Source organism: Perognathus longimembris, chromosome 10 (genome assembly GCF_023159225.1).
Source record: "Perognathus longimembris pacificus isolate PPM17 chromosome 10, ASM2315922v1, whole genome shotgun sequence".
NCBI lineage: Eukaryota > Metazoa > Chordata > Mammalia > Rodentia > Heteromyidae > Perognathus > Perognathus longimembris.
Genome location: NC_063170.1, coordinates 58,216,049 through 58,242,245, shown reverse-complemented (window position 1 = coordinate 58,242,245; position 26,197 = coordinate 58,216,049). Strand labels below are relative to the sequence as shown.

General features: G+C 36.3%; 1 protein-coding gene across 2 annotated transcripts in view; it reads left to right on the top strand.

Moving 5' to 3' along the window:
* Positions 1–5,148: 5,148 nt before the first annotated feature.
* Mdfic2 (MyoD family inhibitor domain containing 2) overlaps positions 5,149–26,197 on the top strand; it is an 83,860-nt gene continuing 62,811 nt past the window's right edge. The window contains exons 1-2 of one of the 2 annotated variants that reach the window (XM_048355210.1): positions 5,149–5,236; positions 16,526–16,549. In XM_048355210.1, the coding sequence (XP_048211167.1) occupies positions 5,149–5,236; positions 16,526–16,549 (112 nt within the window). The remainder of the gene's footprint in view (positions 5,237–16,525; positions 16,550–26,197) is intronic. The other variant, XM_048355211.1, reaches the window with a different exon arrangement.

Sequence of the window (26,197 nt, the reverse complement as noted above, 5' to 3'; positions counted from 1 at the left end):
TATTCCTACAGAGACATAGACCAGGTGAAATACACAGGAAAAACAAGTTACCAAGTGCTGGACAACAAGGAAAAGAAGACTCTAATTTTGAGAGTAGAGAAACACAACAGAAGAGTTCACACATTTGCTCAAAACTTTAGGCAGCCCTTTCTCTCACCAATACAGAAAAGTAAAACAGAAATGCAATGGCAAACTTGCTGAACAAACACATAGGGACTGGAGCTGGAGACATTGAAAAGGATAGGACTTGTAGTGCAGAGTTAATGAGAAGATGGAACTAATGTTACAAGGGAGGGAAGAAGCAGCTTTCGCCACAAGTTTGCTTGGCTGAGGGTTGGGTTGTACAGGCTGAGGGACAAAGCTCAAGAAGAGTGTGAAACTCAGTGTGACCTTCATGAGACTGACCAGGGGAGGCAGGAATCACAGTTAAACTGGTGCTGGGAGACAATCCTGGATCAACTGGATCCAGGGTATCTCCCTGAGCATCATGGGTATTCAGTTCCTCTCTAAGAAAGGACATGATGTTGACATAGCAATCAGGTTCTGGAGCCAGACTACCTTGTAAGACTGAGAAGTGAGATTACTCACTATGAAAAAGTCCTAAAACCAAGCTTCATAGTTTGCAATAGCTATTTGTTCACCAGAAAAAAAAATTCAATATTCTTTTTTATTAAGAATATGGATGGTCTACATAGCACATTATCTACAATACCTGGTGTGCAACCTAAAAGAAATAGATACTTGAAAAATCAAGAACATGTAACCCATAGCAAAGAAAATCGTTGATATAAAAAAAAAAAACACCCTAGGATATTAGAGTTTCCAGGGAATGAAAATGAAAACTATCGCTAAGTCAAGGACAGCCTAAAAAAAAACAAAACAAGGAAAAGAAAAACAGTAAAGTGGCCAGAGAGAGGGAAAAATATATATGTGAAATAGGAGAAAAAAGAAGAGAAAAAGGGAAGAGGATAGGGAAGAAGGGATAAAAGGGACGAGGGAGAGAGAGGAAGGGAGCAAGAAGACAGAGAGGCAGCCAGAGGCAGACAGAAGAAGAGAGAAAGAAAGATTGTGACTTAAAGACTTGTGCTCCAAGAATTACTAAAGAAAGCTGTATAGGCTGAAGGGGGATAGTATCAGATGGAAGTTTTAATCTACCAAAAAGCCTGTGAGTGAGCATAAAAGTGACTTTCTTCTCTTAGTGTCTTTATAAGGCAACCATTTTTGTCTTTTCCTCCCCTTTTCATTCTGTTTATATCTATCACCTATCCGTGCATATAGACATATGCACATATTGCTTATGAAATTATGACAATTATAAATATAAGAAAATAAAAATAGCATAAAAGAATACATAAATGACATTCTGAACTTATAAAGTTATTTCCTACCTCATGAAGTGGAATAGTGAACTTCATTAAGCTAAGAATGCATTTTACAATCCCTATAGAATCTAAGACCTTTCATAATAAACTCACCAGCAAGTGTCACTTTAATGTTTATTTTCATATCATTTCTCTTTGGCAAACTAATTATAAGTGGGTAAAACAACTCTACAGAATACAAATATAACTGGCTCAAGGTAAGCATCTATTGCTTATTTAAAAAGCTATTGAAAGCTATTGAAGCTATTGAAAACTATTGAAAGTTTACTAAATATTAGAGATTCCATTCCACCATAGAAATCATACTTTGAAGAACAATTTATCATGTTACAGACTATGGTATGATTTGGATCCAACCCACAAGTCCTTCAGAAAGCTATATTCCACAAATTATAGTCCTCAACTTTTATGACCTAAGTTGGTGATATATCTATATCTATACATTGATTAGTACATGTATCTATTGTTTTGAAATATCACAAAATGATGTTAAGTTTGAAGGCAATTAAATAAAACGAATAATCATGTGCTTATATTATTTGCCACAAAGCCCTAGCTTCCTGTAGTCAATCATATTTTAACTAACAGAAACAAGAACATGAAATATGATAACCTTGCAGGCTTTCCTCTTGGCAAAGCTTGCCTTTTGCTTTAAGGATAACTTGCCCTTTAAAGATTCTATTTCTGGATCAGATTTTGATCAGGAAGTAGAGATACTGAAGCATGAGACAAGCAAACTGAATATAATTATATAATTGTTGAGGGTGCATTTACACTGCCACTCCATTTTTAAAAAGAAAAAAAAAAGAAGTTAAGGAGAAAATCTGAGTCTTCATATAGCATCCCTTCGTGCAAGCTGTGTGTCTCCTGTGCTGAGCTCTTTCTGAGGGCTGGAGGGAAAACTGTTCCTCATTCCTTCAAGTTGTTGAGAGAGTTCCTTGCTTTGAGTGTCCCTGTCAAGGGTTTTCAGCTGAGGGCCATTTCTAGGTGCTAGAGGCCTTCTTTCTACTTAAAAAAATGTATTAAGTAGTTATACAAAGAGGTCAAGACCTCCTCATGGGTCTGGGGTATTACCACACAAGGGACAGCCTGAGTTCTTTGCCTGAGGGATGATTTTTTCTTTCATCTCTCAGAGATGCAAATCCTCTTGGAAGTGAAAATAAACCTCATTTCTGTTGAGGAATATTATTTGGAATATGGCTGAATATTAAAATAGAACTGCAAAAAAAAAACCAGAGAAGATACTATGTACAGTGGTGCCTGTGACTCAGATTTGATTCGAGCACCTATTATTCTCTTCCCATTTTCACCTTAGCTCTCCAGCCCCTTTGTTGTGTTTCCTTGATTACTGCTGTTATCTTTCTGCCCTGCTAATATATAAATTTTGGAAAGGATTGCTTTACCAAAGGACAATGATCAAGCTGCTAAGATAATTAGATGATGTCCAAACATAGGAAGAAGGACATAAAACACTGTAACTGTAGAAAAGAGGCACATCCAAGGAACATGGTAACCAAGTTATTCTATGGTTTGGGAGTAAGGAAATCACTATCACTGGTTTTCTGACATAGTGCCTTCATTTTGTGGCAATCAGGTCAAATGCTGAGTGAGATTCATAAAATGCTGACACAGAAGTTGCTGTGTGTGTGTGTGTGTGTGTGTGTGTGTGTGTGTGTGTGTGTGTGTGTGATTTATGGCCTTACCTGAAACACAGGACAGGCTTAAAGAAAGGCTTCCGTGGAAGATTCTAGTCAAGAGATCCAAGGGGAGTTAGAAAATGAAAAGTTAATTTCAAATGAGTCGACGTAGAGATGAGGCAGAATTTTGAGAAAACATTTCTAAGAATGTCAATAACAGGACAGCAGGTTCAATACTTGGGCTGGAGTTGAACATGAGGAATTCCCACAGACTCTTGACTTTGTGTGGAAAATTCCCTACAGAGATCTGACTATTGAAGAGCTTCCATGGCTGTTAAGGCAGGAGGCTATTTATCTTACTCTTTACGGTGGGAGTGGAAGGTTGTTTTCACATGGAAGCTGGCTGAGGCAGGTGATTTTTAAAGGCGATAATTCTGGCAGGAAAGTACAAGAGGAAATGAAGTTGGGATGGGGAGGAAATACGTACCAGGCAACCAGGTAACAACACTGGTCAGACAAAGACGGTAGAGGTGGAGGAAATGAAACATTTGTGAAAAATAAACTAACGTTTTCCATGAGTAGGAAAAATTGACAACTTTTAGGAATAATGAGTATGTCTAAAGGTTATGCTCTTAATTTTTAATTTTTCATTATAAAAATAATTAGCTTTTCCTGAGCACCTAATGTCAAATGCTTTTTGGAATTATAGTCTAAATTCTTTGGGGGCTATCTACATATAATCAAAAGAACTTGAGCTGGAGATGGGCACTGGTAGCTCATACCTATAATCCTGGCTACTCTGGAGACTGAGATCTGAGGATTATAGTACAAAGCCAGCCTGGGCAAGATAGTCCATGAGACTCTTATCTTCAAAAAAAAAACAAAAACAAAAAAGCCAAAAGTGACATGTAGCTCAAGTACTAGAGCTCTAGTTTTGAGCAAAAGAAGCTCAAGGAGTGGACCCCGGTCCAGATTTCAAGCCTTAGGACCAGCAAAGAAGAAGAAGGAGAAGGAGAAGGAGAAGAAGGAGAAGGAGAAGGAATGTTTTATTGTTATTACCAAAAAATTGCTTTTCAAAGTAGCAGCTGCAAGATGAACTTCCAGAGAATGTAGTTTTCAGTCTACTTTCTTTTTTTGCAAGCCAAATAATACATGTATATCCTTCAATATATTCTTGTCCATCTTTTAAATATTAATCCCAAGTGATGAATGGTGGGTGTAGAAGGAAGGAGAGGGAGAAAACTTGGTCCATTTGAAAAGACTTCATTATTTTCACCTTATTATAAATAAGTGTTCGCCTGGAGGAGGTTTTATTGTTTTGAACCGCAGGCTTTATATTACCTTAGGAAAAAAAAACAAAGAAAGAAAGAAAACCACAACCCTCCCCAGCAAGTTAGATGCTCCTGGCAGCAATACAAATCTAGCACCACCCAGGGAGAGAATGTGTTTGCTTCTTTGCTTACTTCTGCCAGGGTAAAGGAATGCTGGACACCGAGAGACGAGAGAAAGGGAGGCTGCAGCTCACAGCTCCCCAATCCCACACCTTGGGTCTCCTCTTTTCGGAACACACAGGTAAGCCCTTATCTCCATGGTGTTCAATGGCACATTCATGGTGAGCAAGCTTTGAAAGTCAAGTTCATTGCTCTGAATGCCCCCTCATACCCCGGGAGGTCAAGTTGAACTGGCTTAGGAAATAAGGCTCTTCCAGGAAAAAAAAATCCTCTGTTTTGTTGTTATTTATATCTTTGTATATTCCTTTGCCGCATGTTTTCCTACAAACTGTTTAAAAAAAAAACTAAAAGAGCAATTGATTATTTGTTTGCTACCAACCCAGGTCTAGTTAGTTATAATTCTGTTGTTCTTTTACATTCAAAACCTAAAAGAATCTTATAGCAATCTTTGCTGCTGAACAATGCAATGTTATGTTGTTATGGTATACAGTGTTTAGTTCTCCTTGTCAAGGTTTTAAAAGAACACAATGGGATAAAATGTAATTCTAAACTGTAAATTGAATTATTATAGAGAAAGATGTTTCTAAAAACATGACAACCGTCCTTAAATATAAAAGCCAATGTGGTAAATTAGAGTTCCTAGTGCATTTTTATATCCCTGATTCTACTTCCCCTTAGATGTCAGAAACTGAGCTGGAAAAGATAAAAGTAAGAACAGCTGAACACTTTGAAAATGACAAAAATAACATTTCTTGGCTAAAAGAGGGTAAGTCTTTTTGCTCTTGACTTTTCTTTTTTTGTATCTTAGCATAAAGTTGTGCATTTGTTGATAAGTAAGAGATAACATGTGGGAAGGAGGAAAATATGCTCCAGGAGTTCAAATGATGTTGGAACTTCATTTTCTTTTATGCACGTGTGGCCTGAGTCTGAGTGTGTGGAATTCATAGTATTTGGTACTGAAGTTCTTCTGTATTCTCTATGTTACAGCATATTTCTTTCTTGGTAAGACTTAATTATCAACCCATTTTCAATTCAGGTATATGTTCCTGCCCTATGGAGGTCTTAAAACACTCTAGGTATTTCTCCTTTATAAGCCAAGAAGACAAAATAATTCTGAAGTGAAATATGTTAAAATGACAATCACAGAAAGAAAGGCAGATGATAGGAAACAATGTTTACAAATAGAACTACCATTCCCTGCATTAGAGAAGTCATTTGCCCCGGGGAAAGAGCCATGTTTGCCAGGGGCACAGCATGTATAAGGCGGCTGCTTGAAATATACACATAAATCAATATGTTCTCCTGTGATGAGTACAAATTCAGATCCTTTTCAAAAATAGGCCTAAATGCATGATTATTTTCTAGGAGGCTTGGTTTTATAATCTTTGAGTTTTATGAACACCATTAAGGTCTCTTAAAGCAAACTGATTTGATATTTTATCTAAATAAATTACAAAAGTACACTTAATATATCATACTGAATGATAATTGCATGGTAAAACTCACTAAAAGTACACAAAAAACCTCTCTTATTGGTTTATGTTAATAATTTTTAAATAAAAAATTGCAAATAGATTGCTTTTGAGTAATGGAAATCCTTTAGAAGTGTTTTATAAGGTGTTTTATAGGAGTTTCTAATAGATATATAAAAGGTTATATAACTCTAAAATAACAATATATTAACAACATTTCGTGTTTATTGACAGTTATCAATGCTTATGCTGAGTCATAATGACAATCTATAAAGCAGCTCTTATCAGAAATTTGCCAACAGGAAAGTAAAGCCTAAAGAGCTCAAGGATCTTGCCGAAAATGATCAAATCAGGAAGTAGTAGAAAAGCTGGGATTGAACCCTAGACTGTGTGGCTCTCAGTCTTTAACCATTCCCTTACCATATTCCAAAGTAAAAGATAATTAAGTGACCTCTCTGGACACCATCACTGCTAAAGAATTATTTTCCTGCTGTGTTGAGCTTACCACCTTCAAATTCATCATACCCTCACACCCAATCACATTCTTAATCCTCTCTTACCTCTACCCTTATTTTTTTTTTAATTTTCACTTAACCAAGTCTTTTCTTCTGCCTCCTTGCCCAGAATGTAATAAAATAGTGAGAACTCACCTCATTATAAGACTTTATTTGGAGATAAAAGTAGATACAAAATAAAATAATCTTAGAATCATTTACTTCAAAAAGCTACAGGGCTAGAAAATCCTCTAACTTCTTTTTTATCAAAAGATATTTTAAGTTGAATCTTAAGATAAAACAGAAGTAAAAAGTGAAATTGGATTAAGGATTCTTTGGTATTTTTCTTGTTGAAGAGATCTTTTCCTCACTATTTGCTAGAGTGAAGTTTATGTTATTTATTTTTACTTTAATTACTCCATATTGTAGTTTCTCGTGTAGAAATAATGATGAAAGTGATAGAATAATCATTTCCCGAAGATTTTTTTTAAAAAAATTATGTCCATTAGGTACAACTTAGGCATTGAATTCTTGTAATCTATAAAATCTAATTTCCCAGGTGACCTGTTTTATCTCATTTGGACACTTCATTTAAGCTACACTCAAATTATGTTTATAATATTTCATAAAAGGAAATTGAGCCAGATGCTAGATGACAACATCTTAATTGGGAATTATCAGGATGAGTTAGTTTCAAACATAAATGTCTTCCATTTTGTGCTGTTAAGAAAAAAGTACATGGGTTGGCTTATAAAAAATAAAAAGGCAAACTGGTATCGCAGATGACCACTGCATGAGCAGCCGGGCAGGCAGAGATTTAAATCTCTGCTCAGGGAGATACTAGCTATGTGACCTGCGTATTTACTCCCGTTTCTGAGGCTTGGGCATCCAGACTACAAGCTTTGTTAGGCGATGAGAGTGACTTTCCATTATTTCTGTGTTTCTTTACCTCTTCAAAACACAATGCATGCTAGCAATATTGTTGAGAGCTTAGTTTCTACCTTGAACTGTTTTGATAGGATTTAAAGCATTTCCTTTTCGTTATTTGCGTCCCTAAAACAACCTGGGGTGCAGTAGAGCTGTCCTCATCTCACACACAACTTAGAAGACTCAGACTGAGGGCTGTCCTGTACAGGATTTGATACAGAAGAGAAACATCAGAAGGGATAGGAAGGAGTCTTAAAACTGTTGCCTATTACAGTTCAAAATGACAGCATCACCAGTGTTTGAATCACACACAATTTCTTTTTACAGTGTCTCCTGATTTGCAGAAGAAAGTGAAAATCTGGATTTCGATGTGAAGTCTTCCAAATGTTAAAGACTAAGTAACAATAAAATACCATGCAAGATAAACAAAGCCAGGTTCTGTGGGCCTTTTGCAGTCTCCAAACTGCCAGCGTGTAGCTTCTGTTCTAGGAGTTTTCATCTCGAAAACATCACCTAAAAGAATTTCCAGAAATCTAGTTTTCCAAAAACAGTGCTGCATTATCACCCAAGTTATCTATCTATGCTTATCTTATCTATTTATCTTTTATTAATCATTTATCTGTCCTGGATCTATTTATCTATCATCTATCTATCTATGGACACACAAATACACATAGGTGTGTGTGTGTATGTGTATATATATATGAGAAAATTCAAAGTAAAAGTCATTTGAATTAAAAATGTGGACTTAACAATAGTGAAAGAGCAGTAATTTATCTTTCAAAAGACTGCCTGTCACAGGCAAGGAATGAACACAATTATCTCAGTATACTTTTAATACAGTGAAGTGGTGACTTGACATATTAATATACTGGTTACAATTTAGCCAAAATTAATAAACATAAGCAATGAATCATCCAAAATACTGGAAAAGAGCCTAGCAACTAAGACCCCATATTCTTAAAGTTTGCCTTCATGTATAATTCAGAAAGGTGCCTCATGTTTGTGGTCCCCATGCTTACAAGGAGTTGAGGAAAGTGAGACTCTTGCATTCATTGACATTCATAAATCTACTGGACTTCTCTTTAATTCTAAGTGAAGGCCAATTTATTCACTTGCTCAAAAGTTAATTTCATGTCATGAACATTAAAATGATTCCAAAATATTCATTGTATTCAATTTATAAATTAATGAGACCCCTCTTGAACTCAGACAACATGCTAAGCAAAGAAACCACGATGCCAAGAAAGGAAAATGCCATAGTTCTTGCTTTGGAGGAACTTAGGTCTCTAAGTGCTCTATTACAATGCCTAAGCACTAATCCATATGAATGCTGTCACTCAGTCTCATTTCTAAAAGGGCTACTTTTTAAATGTCCAGCTTAAAAGTTAAGCCACGTTAATGTACATTTTACATTGTTAATTTCCAGGAATAGCATCGTTTGAGCTTCCTTTTATTCTGTAAGCATAGGAAACTTCTGTTCTCCTCTGAACTTGGGAGGATATGTTAACTACTACCCAAAATGGGATTTGGAAAAGGTAACGACTCAAATGATATTTTGCCTTTAAGAACACAAAATATGTCATATAAAAATATAAAGCAAGGGCATTGTCTTAACCTACATTGCCTGCCTATCGCCCAGTTCTATACATCAGGTAATTTGTAAAGAAAACTCGTTTATTCCTTAGACTTTCAATAGAGCATTCCAGTATGGGAAGTTCACTGTGCTAAGATAATACAGCTCAGTAAGCTGGGCAGGAAGAAAGAATAAAAAAGTAAGAGAATGAGGGAGTGAAGGAGGAGGGCAAGGTGATTAATTTGGAAACAATGCAAGACCTTCCTGGTCAAGCAGGACTCTAGATTATTTTCTCTTTGGCTGGAATGGGCAGCCAATGGCGATTGTAAGAGAGGGAATATCAATAATTAATTATATTGTGAATGACCTGTGAATGTTAGGGGAGAGAGAATCAGATGAGAGAGAATTGGAACCTTTGACAAACTGGCGCCAATAGGACTGCCCAGTGCCTTGCTGATGAGCAAGAGAAAGAAAGGAGTCCAAAGTGGAATTCTAGCCTTAGATTCCTTCATGGAATTGCTGGGTTGAGATGAATGAGAGAGAAACTGACAAGAGAAGAGACAACCAGAAGATGTGAGTGGACAGGTCAGCAGTGAAGGGCCTCAGAGATAAGAAAATTGTCACTTGGGCTAAAAGACATATAAGATCAGTTGCTATGTATTGAAAATATATACAGGGAAAGTGTCCTTGTGATTTTGTTTAGGTTTACAGTATGAAGAGGCATCCATGGATGAGGGGAAATGTTGAAAATTAGGTAAAAATTCTGGTAGAAGGAATGGCAATTGTGAAGGTTGTTGGCAGAACAATAATGCATCATTCTCTAAAAATGGAGAGAAATTAAAGGAGATTGGAGCAATCCAGTTGGAGTAATCCAAGAGCAAATTGGTGTTCCATGAGAATGGCAGGAAAATTCAGCCAGGAACAAACCTTAGAGCCATTTCATAGGCCTTGGTCTAAAGTTTACATTCCATCGACCTCTTTATCCTTAGAATGTCTACTATAGATGTAGTTTGTATTGTAGTGAAACATATCCTGCATCTTATTTTAAAAAATAAATAAATGTAAGGATGGTACAGAACTTTCAAAGGATAGCATATTACATTCAAAATAGAGCAAAATTTAAAAAGAACTTCATTCATTCTTAAGAGAAAAGTTACAGGCACTAAGTCTGGCCATGTTCATGAAAGGGGATTTGTAGGAAGGTGTGAGTCCAGAAGTAAAGTCATGTGAGGAAAGAACTAATCTAGCTCTTATGAGCATGAAAACGAAACTCAGTATATCCAGGAATAAGTAAGCCTATGTGTCACATAGTTTTTCTACCCTCTCTTCCCTCCCCTCAAGACTCTGAGTCCCTAGAAAGAAAGGGTAGTGCCAACATCTTTGTTCACAAATGACAACAACATCTCAAGGCTACATCCAGTGAGAGGGTGACACTTCTCCAAAGGCTTGCAGGGTTCTACTATAAGCACTACAGAGCAGTGATACTGCATCGTTGTAAAATAACATCCACTCCATTACTTTAGTCATGACCTAACTTCCAGCACTTTTCTCCACAAGGGATAATATTTTCTTAAGAATCTGATGAAGTGCTAACCATTTCAGGAAGCAGAGTACTTATTTTAAGTGTATTAGCCTTCTACTACAGTTCAAATATCAGAACCACTTTGATGGTATGACAATATTACTTTATGTTTAGAAAGTTCAAGAAAAGATGAGATGCCCTGTGTCTCACAGGACAACAAATTAAAATCTAGGCGCATATTCTACAGCTGCTGCTTCCTTCCCAGTGAAATTTCTCTCCCAGCCTATAAAGAAGTAAGTTCATTTCATGGAAAATGATGATGTTGATCCAAATGCAGAAGATGCCATGTCAGCCTCTAGACCATGACCAGATGAATTAATCAATGCAAAGTTCCTACTGGTTGTTAAAGAGCAGATTTAAAGACTCTTTCAATGATGATGGGATAGTAGATCAAATCCAGAATGATCTTAGCTTGCCATTATTAATTGCAATTTTATGAACTAGAAGTGAAGCAATCCATAGAGACTGGGAACCACTCTATCCTATCTCAACAGGAAGGAGAAAATTGTAGATAACTAGAAACAGACATTTATATCTTTCAGTAGAGATTTGCAGTTGAATCATTCATTTTCCTATATGTCACAACAGCCATTGATGTGATACACCTAATCAACATTAGTATAAAGAGCAATCTTATAGTGAGAGGAAAAAAGTCTCTTATGTTCTATGCCTCAGGGATAAGGACATTTCATTTCTTGTAAATTCTACAAAGAGATACTTTACGTTTATATGATTATGGCCCATTTCTTTCGTCTTTGGAACCGCATTTAGAGGGAATATACTCTAATAAAATGCACCTACATGAGGTGTTCACCAGACCATTAGTGGGGAAAAAAGAAGGAGGATTGCGAATAGGGGAAATGAAGACATCACTCTACAGCTATAAATCATTTCAACCATTTTCACCATTATTTAAGCCTGTCGAGAAGTAAATGTATAGCAAAGACAAAGCAGCAAGGGCAATGGCAGCAGTTTTGTCAGGCTAGAACTTCAAGAAAAAGTAGAGAACAAATCATAGAGGCGGAGATAGCATGGCCACACAATCCAGTGCTGAAACAAAATAACTGTAAGAGGTGCTTGTGACTTCTGATCTCCAACAAGAAGCAACAGAAAGAGAACACCTGCACTTATAGTTCCTCTCTCATTCTTTCTCTTGCCTTTTCCCCCCTGATGTTTGATAGTTCGGTGTTCTTGGAGATATGGCCTCATTGTGTATTCCCAGGCTAGCCTCACATGTGTAATCCTCCTGCTGAAGTGTCCTGGGTGTCGGAATCACAGGCATGCACATCATACTGAGACTCAAACACTGCCCTTGTGCATTTGCAAAGTCAGCATTAAGGGTAAGAAACCAGCTTCCTGAGATGTACCAAAGAACATATGTAAAATATCTTGAGTATAGATACTGTAAAAAAATATAAAGTGCGTATATGTATAAACATACACACATGCATATATATATATACTTAAATGTATATAAAAACTCCTGGAGAATAAAGAGTATAGCAAATTCTACAGTCAGACCACAAATTAATATAAAAAAATTACCTGACTTCTCACATGCATATTAAAACTAATTTCTCAGAACAATGTATATTTATACTGTAAACAAACTCACTATTTCATACAATACTACAAAATTGAGTAAATTATATCAACTGATCTTTACATTTCCTGCAAAATACAGACTTACAACAAAGAATATATAATAATCCCTAAGCTTGAGGCACTTATAATTCAGTTACAGTCTTACTTTCTGTGAAAGTCAGGCAATCACAAGTTCTTCAGCTGTATTTGAAATACAGTAGGATATGCAAAATTAATTTGGATGGAATTTTTCATTATCAAATATCACACAGACCAAATCATGTGAATATGTCTCAATCCTCAGATAGATGCAGATTTCTCATAATAAGAACAGTGTGTGTGTGTGTGTGTGTGTGTGTGTGTGTGTGTGTGTGTGTGTCTTGTTGTTGTGGTTGTTTGTAATGGACTTAGCAAGTTTAGGCTAACCTTACTACACTAAGGAGTCATTTCAAAACAGCAAGATTAATTTTAAAATGCAAACACAGGTAGCTTACCTTCAGTATAGATATCCTTTATCACCAGTATTTTTAGTTAAATAAGTAAAACTATTATTGTCTTCTTTTGAAATGAGGGGAAATTATAATAGAGATAGAGACGCTTGTTGCATGGTAAGAATTTACTTATTCTGAGGGAAATCCCCAAGTGGATCATTTACTTGGCAATGAAAGAAGAGAGGAAATTACAGAAAGTCCTTACTCCTTTCTTCATGGTACAACTTGGAGACCAGTGTATGCATGTAGTTAGAGAACATAAATACATTACAATGTTCACATCCAACATACTGTTAAACTTCTAAATGCTGTGGCCCAGCATGCCAAGAATAAACAGCAATTCTATGGATTTTGAACTCCATGCCCCATAACCTAGAATAGAATGTGTGACTTAACTTACCTCTTGAAAGAAAATTGCTGGATTTTAGTTTTACCTAAAAAATTCAGTATCATCTCCTAACTCTCTTATTTGCAAGCATTAGGAGAAATAACTAAATCTCATGTCTTTAGAGAATAAGTACTAATACTAAATTTTAATGATTACTAATACCAAAAAGAAAGTAATTTTTAACAATGTCCCACACAACTATATTGCTAATAAAGTATTTTATTACTGTCTATCCTCTCTCACCTTTTAACAACATATGTCTACCACTTGTAAAATCATATGCTAGTTTCCATGGAGAATCAAACATAAATAACACAAAGGTGTCTTCAATCAGTGTATGTATGGTGTTTCAGTGGGTAGCAGCGGTAGGTAAGGAATGCTCACACATAAGTACAAATGTCATGAATGGGAATATTAAATCCCTCAAGGGTAACGTTATGTCTGGTTTGTTTATTTCTCTGTTTGAGCCACCAGATTAGTCCCTGCACCACAGTACATGTTCAAAAACAATATAAATATAAACAAATCAATAACCTCAAACAAAATCTAGGATTGAAAGTAGGAAGGAGTAACCCTAGCAATCAGACCAGTGGGACATTTCGTTGGATGATAAGTCATGAAGAGAAGGTTTAATAAACAGAGATGCTACAAACTGATGGAATGTAGTGATTTAGGCGGCAGCCAGATCTGGGGTGTGTTCTGTGAGTGGGTAAAATCTGTGTGTGGAACCTGGCCTTCCAGGGCAGGCAGAGGAGCACACACTGAAAGTTAGGGAACAAAGCCAAGCAATCTGTATGCCTGAGGCTGGGGTAACAAGAGCAGGAAGGACCTAAAAAGAACACAAACAACTCTGTGCTTAGATTGGTAACTGAGAGAGCTTCATGAGGCAGGGAACAAAGTGACTATTTAGAAGCACATTGCATCCACAGATGAGAAGCAATGCTCTCTGCATTGAGTTGTGTTTGTTATGATTGCTATTGCAATGGAACCTACAGGATGGGTCCCTAATTGAATGCTTACCTCAGGATCTTATTCATGGACTATAAATTAGAAAGAGAGAGAGAGAGAGAGAGAGAGAGAGAGAGAGAGAGAAAGAGAGAGAGAGAGGTGATACAGGAGTTTTCAGAGTGAAGAAATATCTGGATTTAATTGGAATCTCTAACATATGTCTGTGTTTGTGATTTTATCAAAATTATCTTTTCATTTCAGAAAAATAAGAAAGTACAAATGACAAAAATACTCCCACTGGTAAACATTGCATGTCATAGACTTTTAAAAATCGACATGTGTATGTAAAGACACACCTGTGTCTGCTTGTACTTCTAGTATGATCTTATTATACAATGTACTATTTAATGACATGCTTTCCTGAGTGACAAAAGGATGGGAATGCATTTCTGACTCTGTAAACAGAGAATTGTATAGATTACAAAATACAGTACTCTCTAGCTTAATATTCTAACCCCAAACCCAGTCATGTTTCTGTCCTAAAATCTCTTCTGTAATGTAGCTAAAGATAGATACAATAAGCTCCTTGTTTGTGCTCATTAAAAAAACCAAAAATTAAAGAAGACTGGCAAGTTCAGGGAAATCTCTGAAAAGTGATTCATGCACCTCTAAGCTTAGGATTTGTTTAGTTAGGTTTTCTAAACCTCTATTTGCAGCAAAAATCCCCGAGAAGTGAATGTGAACAAGACCTTATTTATGAAATTAGGCAAAGATTCAGCAGCTGACTTATCTGTAGATTGTAGTGATTAAATAGTGCCAAATGAATCATAACTTTGTAATATTGCTGCATTCATACTTTCAGATAAGAGTTGGAATTCAGCTCCCACGACAACCAGCCATTTAAGACACAAAAGGAATTTTATGGATTAATCATTTTAATATCTTCCCTTTGATGCTGGCTAACTAAACAAAAACATGGCTCAGGGAGGAGGGGAGAGGGAATGTTATTTTGTTTGCTTATCTTTGTGAAACAAGCACTTGAAAATAAAATATATCACATCAAAGCACGAGGGAGCTCTGGTGGCTGAATCAACTCTGATCAGATTAAGAAAGAGTAATATGTTTTTGCATGGTTAATAAATAGATCAAACCCTTGCAAACCTGAGGATATGTGGATGCCAAATCTTACTTTAATTTTCAAATATCCCTATCTGGTAATATCATCTCTTCGGCAATAAAATTACATTATATTGGTTTATCATATTCAGCAGCAATAGTTCCTTTGCCAGTCTCAGGCATTATCTTGAATTTTCTTTGTATTTTTAAAAATAAAAAGTCCCCTTAAATCTTCTAACTAGTAGGAATTACCAAAGACTAAAAGATACTACTCTATGAAGGTTTTAACCAGAAGCAAATACTGTTCACAGAGCCTCTATGGATCTATAAAATGTAGGAAGTACCAAATTTCTTAGTGGATGCCACACCAAACAGAAAAAGCAATTAACAGATGCTTATGGAAGGAAGTATTTAAACTGCTTGTTTTATACAAGAGAACAAACCAAGTCAAACATTTCTACGTCTGCAAGGGAGTGTAATATGACTCAAAACATTCTGATTACACAAATACACACACACATATACACATATACATTGCTTCACAAGGTATCAAGTCATATTTAATGCTAAGCATCTGTATTTCTGTCTAATGATAGAAACCATTAGTAAGAAACAAGACTAGCTTAACTTGGGGTGAAATTTCTGCAGCTGAAATACCTAAACTTTTAATTTCCATAAAATGTTTGGTCAGAGGGTAATAGTGTTTACAACTAATTAATTTCCATAAAAACACCTAGCTTTGTTCTGTTTCCCTTTCATACCACTTTTATTTTTTTAATTCTATCAGTTATCTGTCTATTGACCATACCTGTATTCATTCATTTATCCATCCATCTAATCATCCAAATGGTCTACCTACCTATCTGTTTTTTTCCGGTCCAAGGCAAGCATCATACAATGCCTATTTCCATTTGCAATAGCACATACAAGTTCTTTCAAGACTTCGGTTCTTTCACTTTCGTGAAGATTCATTTGACAACAAGTAGCTGCATAAACCAACGCAACCTCATGGGTACAATCATTAAAATTGTCCAACATCAAATTTGACAAGCAGAGTATTGTCCTTAAGTAAAATTCACTTTGTTTTCTTTTCCAAAGTAAGCAGAAGTCAGACAGAGATGGGTTTCTATCATTTTTAAAGGACAGTTTGCAAAAAAAATTAATATATTTTCTAAATCAATGATCAACACAGTGGTTAACCCTCTTACACAGACAGGGAGATAGGTCACACACAATTTGTTATCCACATGCAAATGTTTACTCTTAGGGCAGTTATATTCTTAGGGAGAATATTAAGTAATACAAAGTACAGAGAAGGCTTAACATTATTAAAAAGATCAGTGTGGACTGAAGGGAAGAAAAGTGGATTGGTGATAAATGGTGGCGAGGCTTGCAAAAGCCCACTTAGAATTAAAACAATGATGCTGTGAATTATATTTCATAACTTCTTGGTCAATTGACTGAATAAGATAATAAGGGCTGAGCTCAAGTTGGGTGAATGGTCACACTGTGTCTCCTACGCAGACTCTACCTGGTGTGAATTAAAATATTAAATGATTTTTAATTACCTTATTTGAAAATGTATATTAAACAATATGTACTATTAAAGATGAGTTCCAGAAATCAGGTCTCTGAGTACTTGAACTATTGTCACCTACAATAAGTAAATTCTATTTTCTGGTGGGTACAAAAATCTGTTTAGAGTTTGTCAGTAACTGTTCAGGGACACAATCGGCTAAGGATTTGGGGAGGGAAGTAAAACTTAGGGTTCATCACCAGTCACAATTTACTTAAGGGCTTATGGACAAAAGGAAATTTATGATAAGTAATTAGTATAAGAGACTAACTTGTTTTGTCTCCATCTCGTTACAAGGGGAAGAAAATGGATATTCTGATAAACATGGTTTTCAGTCTTACCCCCACCTATCAGAATGCCAGTGTTGTGAATGAATCATAAAGCTTAAAAGAAGATTCAAAATTCTGTTGATGGCTCCAACAAGTGGTTAACACATGACAGACAGAATTGTATATGCTGAAAAGGGAAGCAAGGGGCTAGCAAGTTAGTATTGTTGATACTTCCATGCGTAGTTTAGTGTTGCTATTCTCATAAAGAGAAAAAAATGTCATGAGTAGATGTGGCAGACAAGGAGAACAGAAAAGAGATACATTTCTATTTACCCATATTCAGTTCCATAAAAACCAGACCTTATACAGAAAGCAAAATATAAAAATGAGATATAAACCAATAATGAAAAGATAGAACATTTGAAAATATGTCCATTCAAAAGCAGATGTCATTGGACGCATGCCATGTCTTTGGAATTGCATCTTCAAGGATCAGAGATGGGGATCTACTATTGATGAGATGTTGACCTTGTTCAAATTACTAGCATCACTGAGCTTCCATTTCCAAAGCTATAAGCCAAAAATAATCATGGCTGCTACTGTACACACAATTGGCTGTCTCCCCAATGTTCGTCAGTGTTCTATGTAAGGAATTTCAGTTGTGTTCAGGCTTCTAGCCATGGTTCAATGGGGCTGGACTCATCACCAATCTCAGGAGCGTTAGGGACACTTAGGAGTGTGACTCAATAATGCCATTGCACCTGCCACTGGTGGCTTTAAAAACTTGGTGAAATCATTAGGCACCGTGAGAGATGAAGGGCCATCTGCAGATGCTTCCATTGCAGAGTTTTATTTTATTTCATTTGCAGGGGGATGAATTGGTTGTTTTATTTTTGCCTTCCTTTTCTTTTGTAGTACCTACAAAAGTTCACAAAATAAAAATGATGGTGTCTCTACTTTGAGAAGCTGTCAAGTCTATTTTGTGAAATACCTGAACTTGAGAAGGCCATCTTAAAACCATCTGAGAAGCTGGAGTGAGCACAAAGTTATGTAGCTAACTTAAAATGCTATAAAAATATGGGCGGGGAAATCTGAATTTTAAAAAATACTGGTGTGCCATCAATTTCATCTAACTTTAAGCTGCCTCACTTCGGAGAGGTCAATAATAAGGGACATTATTGTTAAGCTACAGTGGAGTTAGAATTTTCTTTTCTTTGTAGTTGTTATCCAGCTAACCCTGCTGCATGAGTAATAAAGAAAGGGGACCCAATACTTAGCACCTGTAATAACAGCTACTACTTTAACTCTTTCTCCTAGGCATTTTTTGAGTCTCTTTGTTCTTGCATCTGGATATGGGTGATTTCTTATTCCTTGTTGTATTCCGCACACCTACAGCAGTGTCTGTCAACAGGGGGTGCTTACAAATATTGTCAAATTGAAAGAACACAGAATCTAAACATATGCACATGTTGTCCTACAAGAGCTGTTCATGAGCTAGTATGGACAGATTGCATTAGCAAATGTTCCGTAATGAACGTTATTAGAAAAAGCAAGGTAATTAACGTAGTTTTCATTCTAAAGCAAAAACACAAATTTCCATAATTTTAAATGCTAGAGCAGCATTATTTTTTAACGACTTCACATTTCTACAATACCAAGAAACAGAAATGAAGATTTAACAAAAAACATGACAATGTCTTCATAAAACTAAACCTACTTTAAATAGAAATGATAAAGTTTAGACATCTCTTTATCTATATCTCAAGGTACACCCTTAGTCTTCTTATATTCGCATTCTTGAGTCATATCTTGGGCTTGCATTTGTTTCTACCTCCCATCAGATAACCTTGCACATTTTTGTTGTTGTGGTGTTTCCAAGTGTCACTTCAGATTTCAAGGTGCAACACAAAAATAACTATACAATGAAATAGTAAAAGGTACTATTCATTTGTTTGACCAGGCTCAGAAAAAAATCTTTGTTTTCCTTTTTGATAAGTGTGTGTGTGTGTGTGTGTGTGTGTGTGTATGTGTGTGTGTACTTTTTTCCTTAAGGCTGTGTAGACAAGTATTCGTGTAGCTTTTACAAGTCTCATTAATTCTAGTGAAGCAAAAGATTATCCTAAAAGATAAAAGGGAAAAGAAAGGAACAACAACAAAAAAAGTCTCATTTGGTAGAAAAAGGCCAAACCAGTATCATCTTCTATTACTGCCGCACTCAGCTAAAGCATAGTTATATATTTTTAATAGCGACTAACTACAATTTAGAATTTACTTCACTCAGAAAAGTAGGCAAATTCACAATAGATGGACCCACTATATTTGTGATTTTTGTCAACAGTAGAAAATCTTATTGTGTTCCTATCAATTTCATATGACACATTATTGACATCATAAAATGTCAATCATTTTCATCCCAACTAATTATTCAACTTTTAGGTCTTGTTATTTAATGTGCTGGTAAGTATGCACATATGTTACTATATCATCATTTAAAATACCTTGATAACTGCTTGCAATTGTTTGCCTTTGTAATATAAAAACATTTTGTTTTCTCATTTTATTATTTTTATGTCTCTTTTTCCCTAATGGGGATTGAACTCAGGGATTTGATGTGTGCTAGGAAGGTCCTCTACTGCCTAATTCACAACTGCAGTCTGATACTGTGTATTTTTTTTTTTTTTTTTGCCAGTCCTGGGCCTTGGACTCAGGGCCTGAGCACTGTCCCTGGCTTCTTTTTGCTCAAGGCTAGCACTCTGCCACTTGAACCACAGCGCCACTTCTGGCCATTTTCTGTATATGTGGTGCTGGGGAATCGAACCCAGGGCTTCATGTATACGAGGCAAGGGCTCTTGCCACTAGGCTATATCCCCAGCCCCTGATACTGTGTATTTTATTGTATACTTTTGAGAACATTTTTCTGAAAAATAACCCGGGGCTTTATCAGAGTCCCATGACGCAAAAGACATTAAGGACTACATCTGTATCTAAGGTATATAAATGAGCTGTATGATAACAGAAATACAAACCTGATGTTTATGGTTGGTATGACTAACACCTTTGCATTTTTCTTTTATTTTCATTTGATTCAAACCACAAACTCAAAGTCCTACTAATAGCTGTTCCTTCTTTAAAAATATAAAACTTTTGGTTTTTAGTAATCAATTCTACGTATATTTCTCTTATTAGATAACTGTAAATCATTATTTTAATAGGTGATTGTATTGGGATTTTATCAAAGTGACTATCTTCAAAGAAACATTGACCCAAGACTGTTTTTACATGAAAAGAAAAAGAAAAATAATTCTTTCCTTTATCTGTTAACTATGTGTATCTGTGTCTCTGTGAAATCAAAGACATAGTTGTAAATATTTGTAGATCATAAAAGAGAAAAACATTTGGAAATGGGGTGGGTCTTTTATGTTAGTTATGCAAGGGCTATTTCTCAGAGAAAAATATACAAATTCATTGCAAGATAGATAGATAGATTCAAAGGAATCTGAGCTAAGGGGAAAAAAATCTCAATTTCAGAAATTTTCTTTCCTCAATGCTTTTTTGAGAGCTCCCAGTTAAATCAGGCTGCTCGAAATGGCAAGAGGAACAGTGAGTTGAACAAGCATGTTACAGTATGAGTTTCTTTTTGAAAAGGGAAGCTTGATACTCAGCTCTCTGACCCTAGACCTGAGGTTCTCTCACACAGGACCACAGGAAAGTCTATTATACCAGTAGATAACCACATGGCTGGCTTTCTTTCTTTCCTTTTTTTTTTTTTTTTTTTTTGATGCAGGTCCTTGGACATAGACTCAGGACCTGGGTACTATCTTTATAGAACTGATTCACATGAAGTCAATACCTAGAATGTAGAAGAACTGGTTTTAAACCCTAGATGCACTAACTCCTTTATTAAAATATAGGAAACTACTAAACTATAGGAGGGGAAATACTTTGGATGATGAAATTGACTCAAGAATATTATTTTCTTCAGTAATGAACAAATATTTTGGAATCACATTAATTTCAATTTAACCCATATAACATTGGCAAATGGCACTTCAAGTAGATATGGATTAGCTACAGGGATTCTTTTCCTCAGGTTATTTGTCATTCTTCAAAGTTAAAAGTTGTGGGGGTTTTTTGTCTGTTTTTTGTTTTTTTTTTTTACTTTGGTTTCAGAAAGGTTAATAGAGTTTTGCTGAAAATGTATGAACAAGCAAATGCAAATTTGGCTAGATAATAATTTGGAATAGGGCAAACTTCATTCTACCAACTTGTAGGGCAGAATTATAGAAACAAATCATAGGGATTAACAGGAACAAATATCCTGGCCTTATCACCATTACAATGAACACTTCTAGTTAATGCTCATTCAAGCTCTTATGAGATAAAAACCACCAGTGAAACACAACATGGCCCTTGCTTTTGTGGAATGATGTAACTAATTCTAAAACTTGCAACTGTGGGGGAAAAAAAAGCACTCTGACTGGTCCTCAAAACCAAGTCATTTTTGAGTTGTTGTTTTTTTGTGTTTTTTTTTTCAGTTTTTAGTATCAAACTGAATTACAGAGAGGTTACAGTTTCATACATTAGGCATTGGGTACATTTCTTGTACTGTTTGTTACCTCGTCACTCATTCTCCCTCCCCCCTCCCCCTTTCCCTTTCCCACATGAGTTGTTCAGTTCATTTATACCAAACAGTTTTGCAAGTATTGCTTTTGTAGTTGTTTTGTCTTTTTTTACCCTGTGTCTCTCGATTTTGGTATTCCCTTTCAATTTCCTACTTCTAATACCAGTATACACAGTTTCTAGCCCATATCTCTACCACCCAAAGGCGGGGAAAAACCTTCCATATAATGATGGTGTCAAGGAGTAGAGTTAATATTGTAAGATTACTAACAGGATATGTATTAACTATTTGATTCCTGATTTTTTTACACATTCTTTGGAAAACATACATTATGTACTCACCATCCAGATAAAAGAGATGTGAACATTCAGCTGTATTTTCCTGCCTATTTTTAAAAAGTAAGTGTCATGGACTCTTTATTACCTCTTACACTGCTCTAACTTAAACCCCTTCAACATCCAAACCACTACTAATATTATGCCAATAAACATACAGACACAAGTATAAACCACTTTATTTACCCCAGGCTCAGGTGTGTGGGGACATAAAGCCCACTAAATAAATGAGGTAATAAAATTTGGGGCAGGATGAAACAAATGAGATTTGAACCTAGCTCTGCCCTATTCTGAAGCAATTCCATGCAGTTTTCATCACCACATGTAAGATTCAACTCTTCCTTCATAGCCCTGCTTTGTAGCAGTCTTTCAGCAACTGAGAAAATGACAATGTTCATTAATTTGGACAATAACCCACTAGTCTCAGCTCTGCAGAGTTGAGGCCTTGCCCTCAGCCATAACTGAGCATTTACTACATGCCAGGCACAGTGCTTTGAAACCACATGATACCCAATACGCAATCAGTCACTCAGGGGCTGGAACGATGATACAAGGCTCCCTCAAATCAAGTCCATGGTCTCCTATCAAATGACAAAGAGATTTAAAGGTATCCCTGCCTCAGAATTGTTTATATACTCAGGCAGCAAGTCCTGCATGTGGTCACCAAATGAATGCATTTGCTTAGCTGATTTTTTTTTTTTTTTTGCCAGTCCTGGGCCTTGGACTCAGGGCCTGAGCACTGTCCCTGGCTTCTTCCCGCTCAAGGCTAGCACTCTGCCACTTGAGCCACAGCGCCGCTTCTGGCCGTTTTTCTGTATATGTGGTGCTGGGGAATCAAACCTAGGGCCTCGTGTATCCGAGGCAGGCACTCTTGCCACTAGGCCATATCCCCAGCCCCACGCTTAGCTGATTTTTAATCATTCCCCAAGACATGGTGGAGAGAATCAGTCTAGGGTTTCCATGCATTCGCTTTCATGTCTAGACACTGAGAGACAACCTATTCCTTTTTTGGTTGTTGCTCCATTTCATCCTCCACTAAAGAGAGCTTGAATGTCAGGTCTATGCAAACACTCAGTGGCTACAGAATTCAACTTATTTTCCTTTACCATTTCATATTGGTAAAAAGAATGTTGGCAGATTCATTCATTCTACACTTCTGTAGTTAATACCCACTCCCCACCAGATTTCAGGCGCTGTTCTAGGCATACTTTGAAACAAATAAAACAGTGACGATATTCATTTTTTTAGGGGAGAACATCAACCATTAAATGAACAATTAGTACCGATGAGTCTGGTAACAAGTACTAAAGATATGGAAACTGAGAAAGAAAGAAAGGAAGCAAGGAAGGAAGGACTCAGGAAAGCCTCTCTTTTTACCAGCATCTGAACAAGGACTAGGATGGAAATAATGACAGAATCACCTTCATATCTGAAACAAAAGTATTTCCTGTATAGAAAATGGCAAGTGTAAAGGCCCTGAGTGATTAAAATGTATGGTATGCTCCAAGCCAACAAAACAGGATGATTCAGACTAACGGCTAAGGCCAGAGAGTCAGGGGTCTGATCATCAAAAATCTTGCTGTCATGGTGTGGCTTTACATTTCAGTTCAGGAGAAAAGTGAAGGCATTAGTGTATTATTTACAATGTTCTAAGTAACTACATTTAACCTGAAGTCAGAGATGTGAGCACCAGGGAAGTGAACAGAACACATCATTTATGGCTATCTGTCCCAGAAGAATGTTCTTTCCAAGGGCTTGTGCTTGCACTGTGACAGGTGAGGAGTGTGCAAATATAATCTGGAGGCCATTGCATTAGAATCATCCAACATGCCTGTTGAATAAGGCTCCATCTGCTTGGGAGCTCACCAAGGGTGCCAGCAAAGATGATAGTGTAGTTACATTTAGCAAGAAAGATGTGCAGGTAACTGCAAAGGTGTGCAGGTAACTGCAAAGGTGTGAAGGTTCATATGGGATAAAAGGGGAAGGGGATGGAGATGAAATAATTCAGGGATGTATAGGAGATACAAATCTAAAGGACTCGCTGACTACTTCGATTTGCAAAGCCGTGGTTAATTGAATGAGCATGGGAATCAAGATTTGGTTCCAATTCTTAGTTCTAACTCCTATATTATATCGGATCAGGGATAATCCATTTGATCTCTGAGTTTTAGATTCCTTCCCACTTGTGAAACAGGAATGATAATATGTACTTTGCTGGTTTCTGATGAGAAACTACGTGCACAGTATTTATCACAGTGTTTGGCACACAGTACTTGGTAAATTAAAGCTGGAATAGTACATGTGGTTGTCATTATTCTATGTAGCAAGTGACAGAGGAAAGAGTCTAGGATGACATTCAGAAATCTGGCTCAGATAACTAGAAGGATTTTAGGGAAGAGAAAGAGTAAAAATGAGGTGCTAACAGGAAGCCACATTGATAGTGACTTTATAGTAGCAGCCTCACTATTTTTGCTGATATTCAGACCATTAAACACAGGGCAAAAGGAATATGTGTGCAGTCTCAGCCTGGTATTTAACACTAGCTCTTTAATTTACATGTGTTATTTAATTTCTTTAAGATGATGTGTTTTGCAATGCTTTACACAAGAAGAATAGGGTACATGTAAAACACAAATGATTGATTCTATGAGGCCCATTCAATCAGTGATGAGTAGTATAGAGCTGTCAGTGTAGACCTCTAATTCCCAAACCCTTGTTCCTGTCACTTCTTTGTGACCCATGTGATTCAACACCACAGATCTGATTAGACAGAAAAAACATATTCCTTAGATAATTGTATTTTCTTCAGTTTCCTGTGCATGCACTATGGAAAACAGCAGTTGTATCTATTCGAGTGATGTTGCAGCTGACAATAAAAAATGTTGATAACCACAAAGAGAAACTGGAATTGTCAAAGGCTGGTGGTAGACATAAAAACTAATACCATGTGAAAAAATCCTAAGCGGTATCTCCCTAGACCTCAAAACACACCAGTACCTAACACATCATCAGTTCTACTCTTAGTGTTATATGCAACAGAAATGGATGCTTTTGTCCACCAAAACACATACAAACATTCAAATTAGCATCATTCATCATAACCAACTGTTAATATCTAAAAATCCTCCAACAACACAATAGGTGACAAAAATTGTAGTGTACTCCTGAAATGGAATACTTTGAAGCAATACAAAAAATAAAATTCTGGTAAATGCAAAATCATAAATGAATTTTGCAGATACGATGTTGAACAAGATGTAATAAGCCCATCTTATTCACAGATCTATTACATGTTGTTTTCTCCAGACATAGGAAAAGAACAATAATTATTATAATTTCAAATGAAAAGAATATTCAGAAACAAAAAAATTTAAGTACTGGCATATTTGTTATGCAGTTCACTCAATGCAGAGAAATTCTCAGCCATTCTTGTGTCATCATCAGTTTTGTTTAAATCATTATGTGATCTGCTGAGTAGATTGTTTGCCTGCCCTTAATTTTGGACTTGCAAAGAGCAAATGGTGCAACCCAAAGCAAGGTAAAAGTTACTTTTCCTTTAATTACTGAAGTGAAAAGGTGGGATTTGTATGATGGTATTTGGGGGGAAATAAATCAGAAATCCATTGTACAGCATAGAACTCTATGCATTCTAACATTCCAGAATAGCAATCTACCTGTGGATCACTTCATGTTTAAATTCAGTGTTAGACTTCACAAGCCCCCCCTGGGTTATACATGCTGCTTGGGTTGGGGGTGGGGGTGGGGGGCAATAAGGAACTGTCTATGGTGCTGAAATGGTTTTATATGTTGATGGGTAGTAATTGCACAAAGTATTCACTTAATAAAGTAAAGATCCATCAAGCACTATACATAAGAATTATGTACTTTGTTCATTGTATGTTTGACCTTGGTTAGAGAATTGAAAATTATATTTTTGAGGTCCTGAAATATTACAAGTGGACCTTGAATCCTATACTTCTGATTATGAGGGAATTTTATCTTCATTTGATCTGCCTCACCTGTTTATATGTGTACCTAGTATGTCATAAGGATTAGTAAATATTTCTGTAACACACACACACACACACACACACACACACACACACACCTATGGGATTAGATGAGTTCCAATCCAACTTCCAGGACATTCTTACCTGTCTCTTAGGTGAGTCAGAGCCCATGGTGACATCTTTCTGTACATGTAAATGAGTGGGGGACCCTGTCTATACCTGGCCATTGTCTCATTAGATGCAATAAACCATAAACCCAAGCAGGAGTTCTGCAGTATGACACAGCAGTATTGCTTGCATTAGACCAATTTTCCACTTATGACAGCAGTAATAGCACT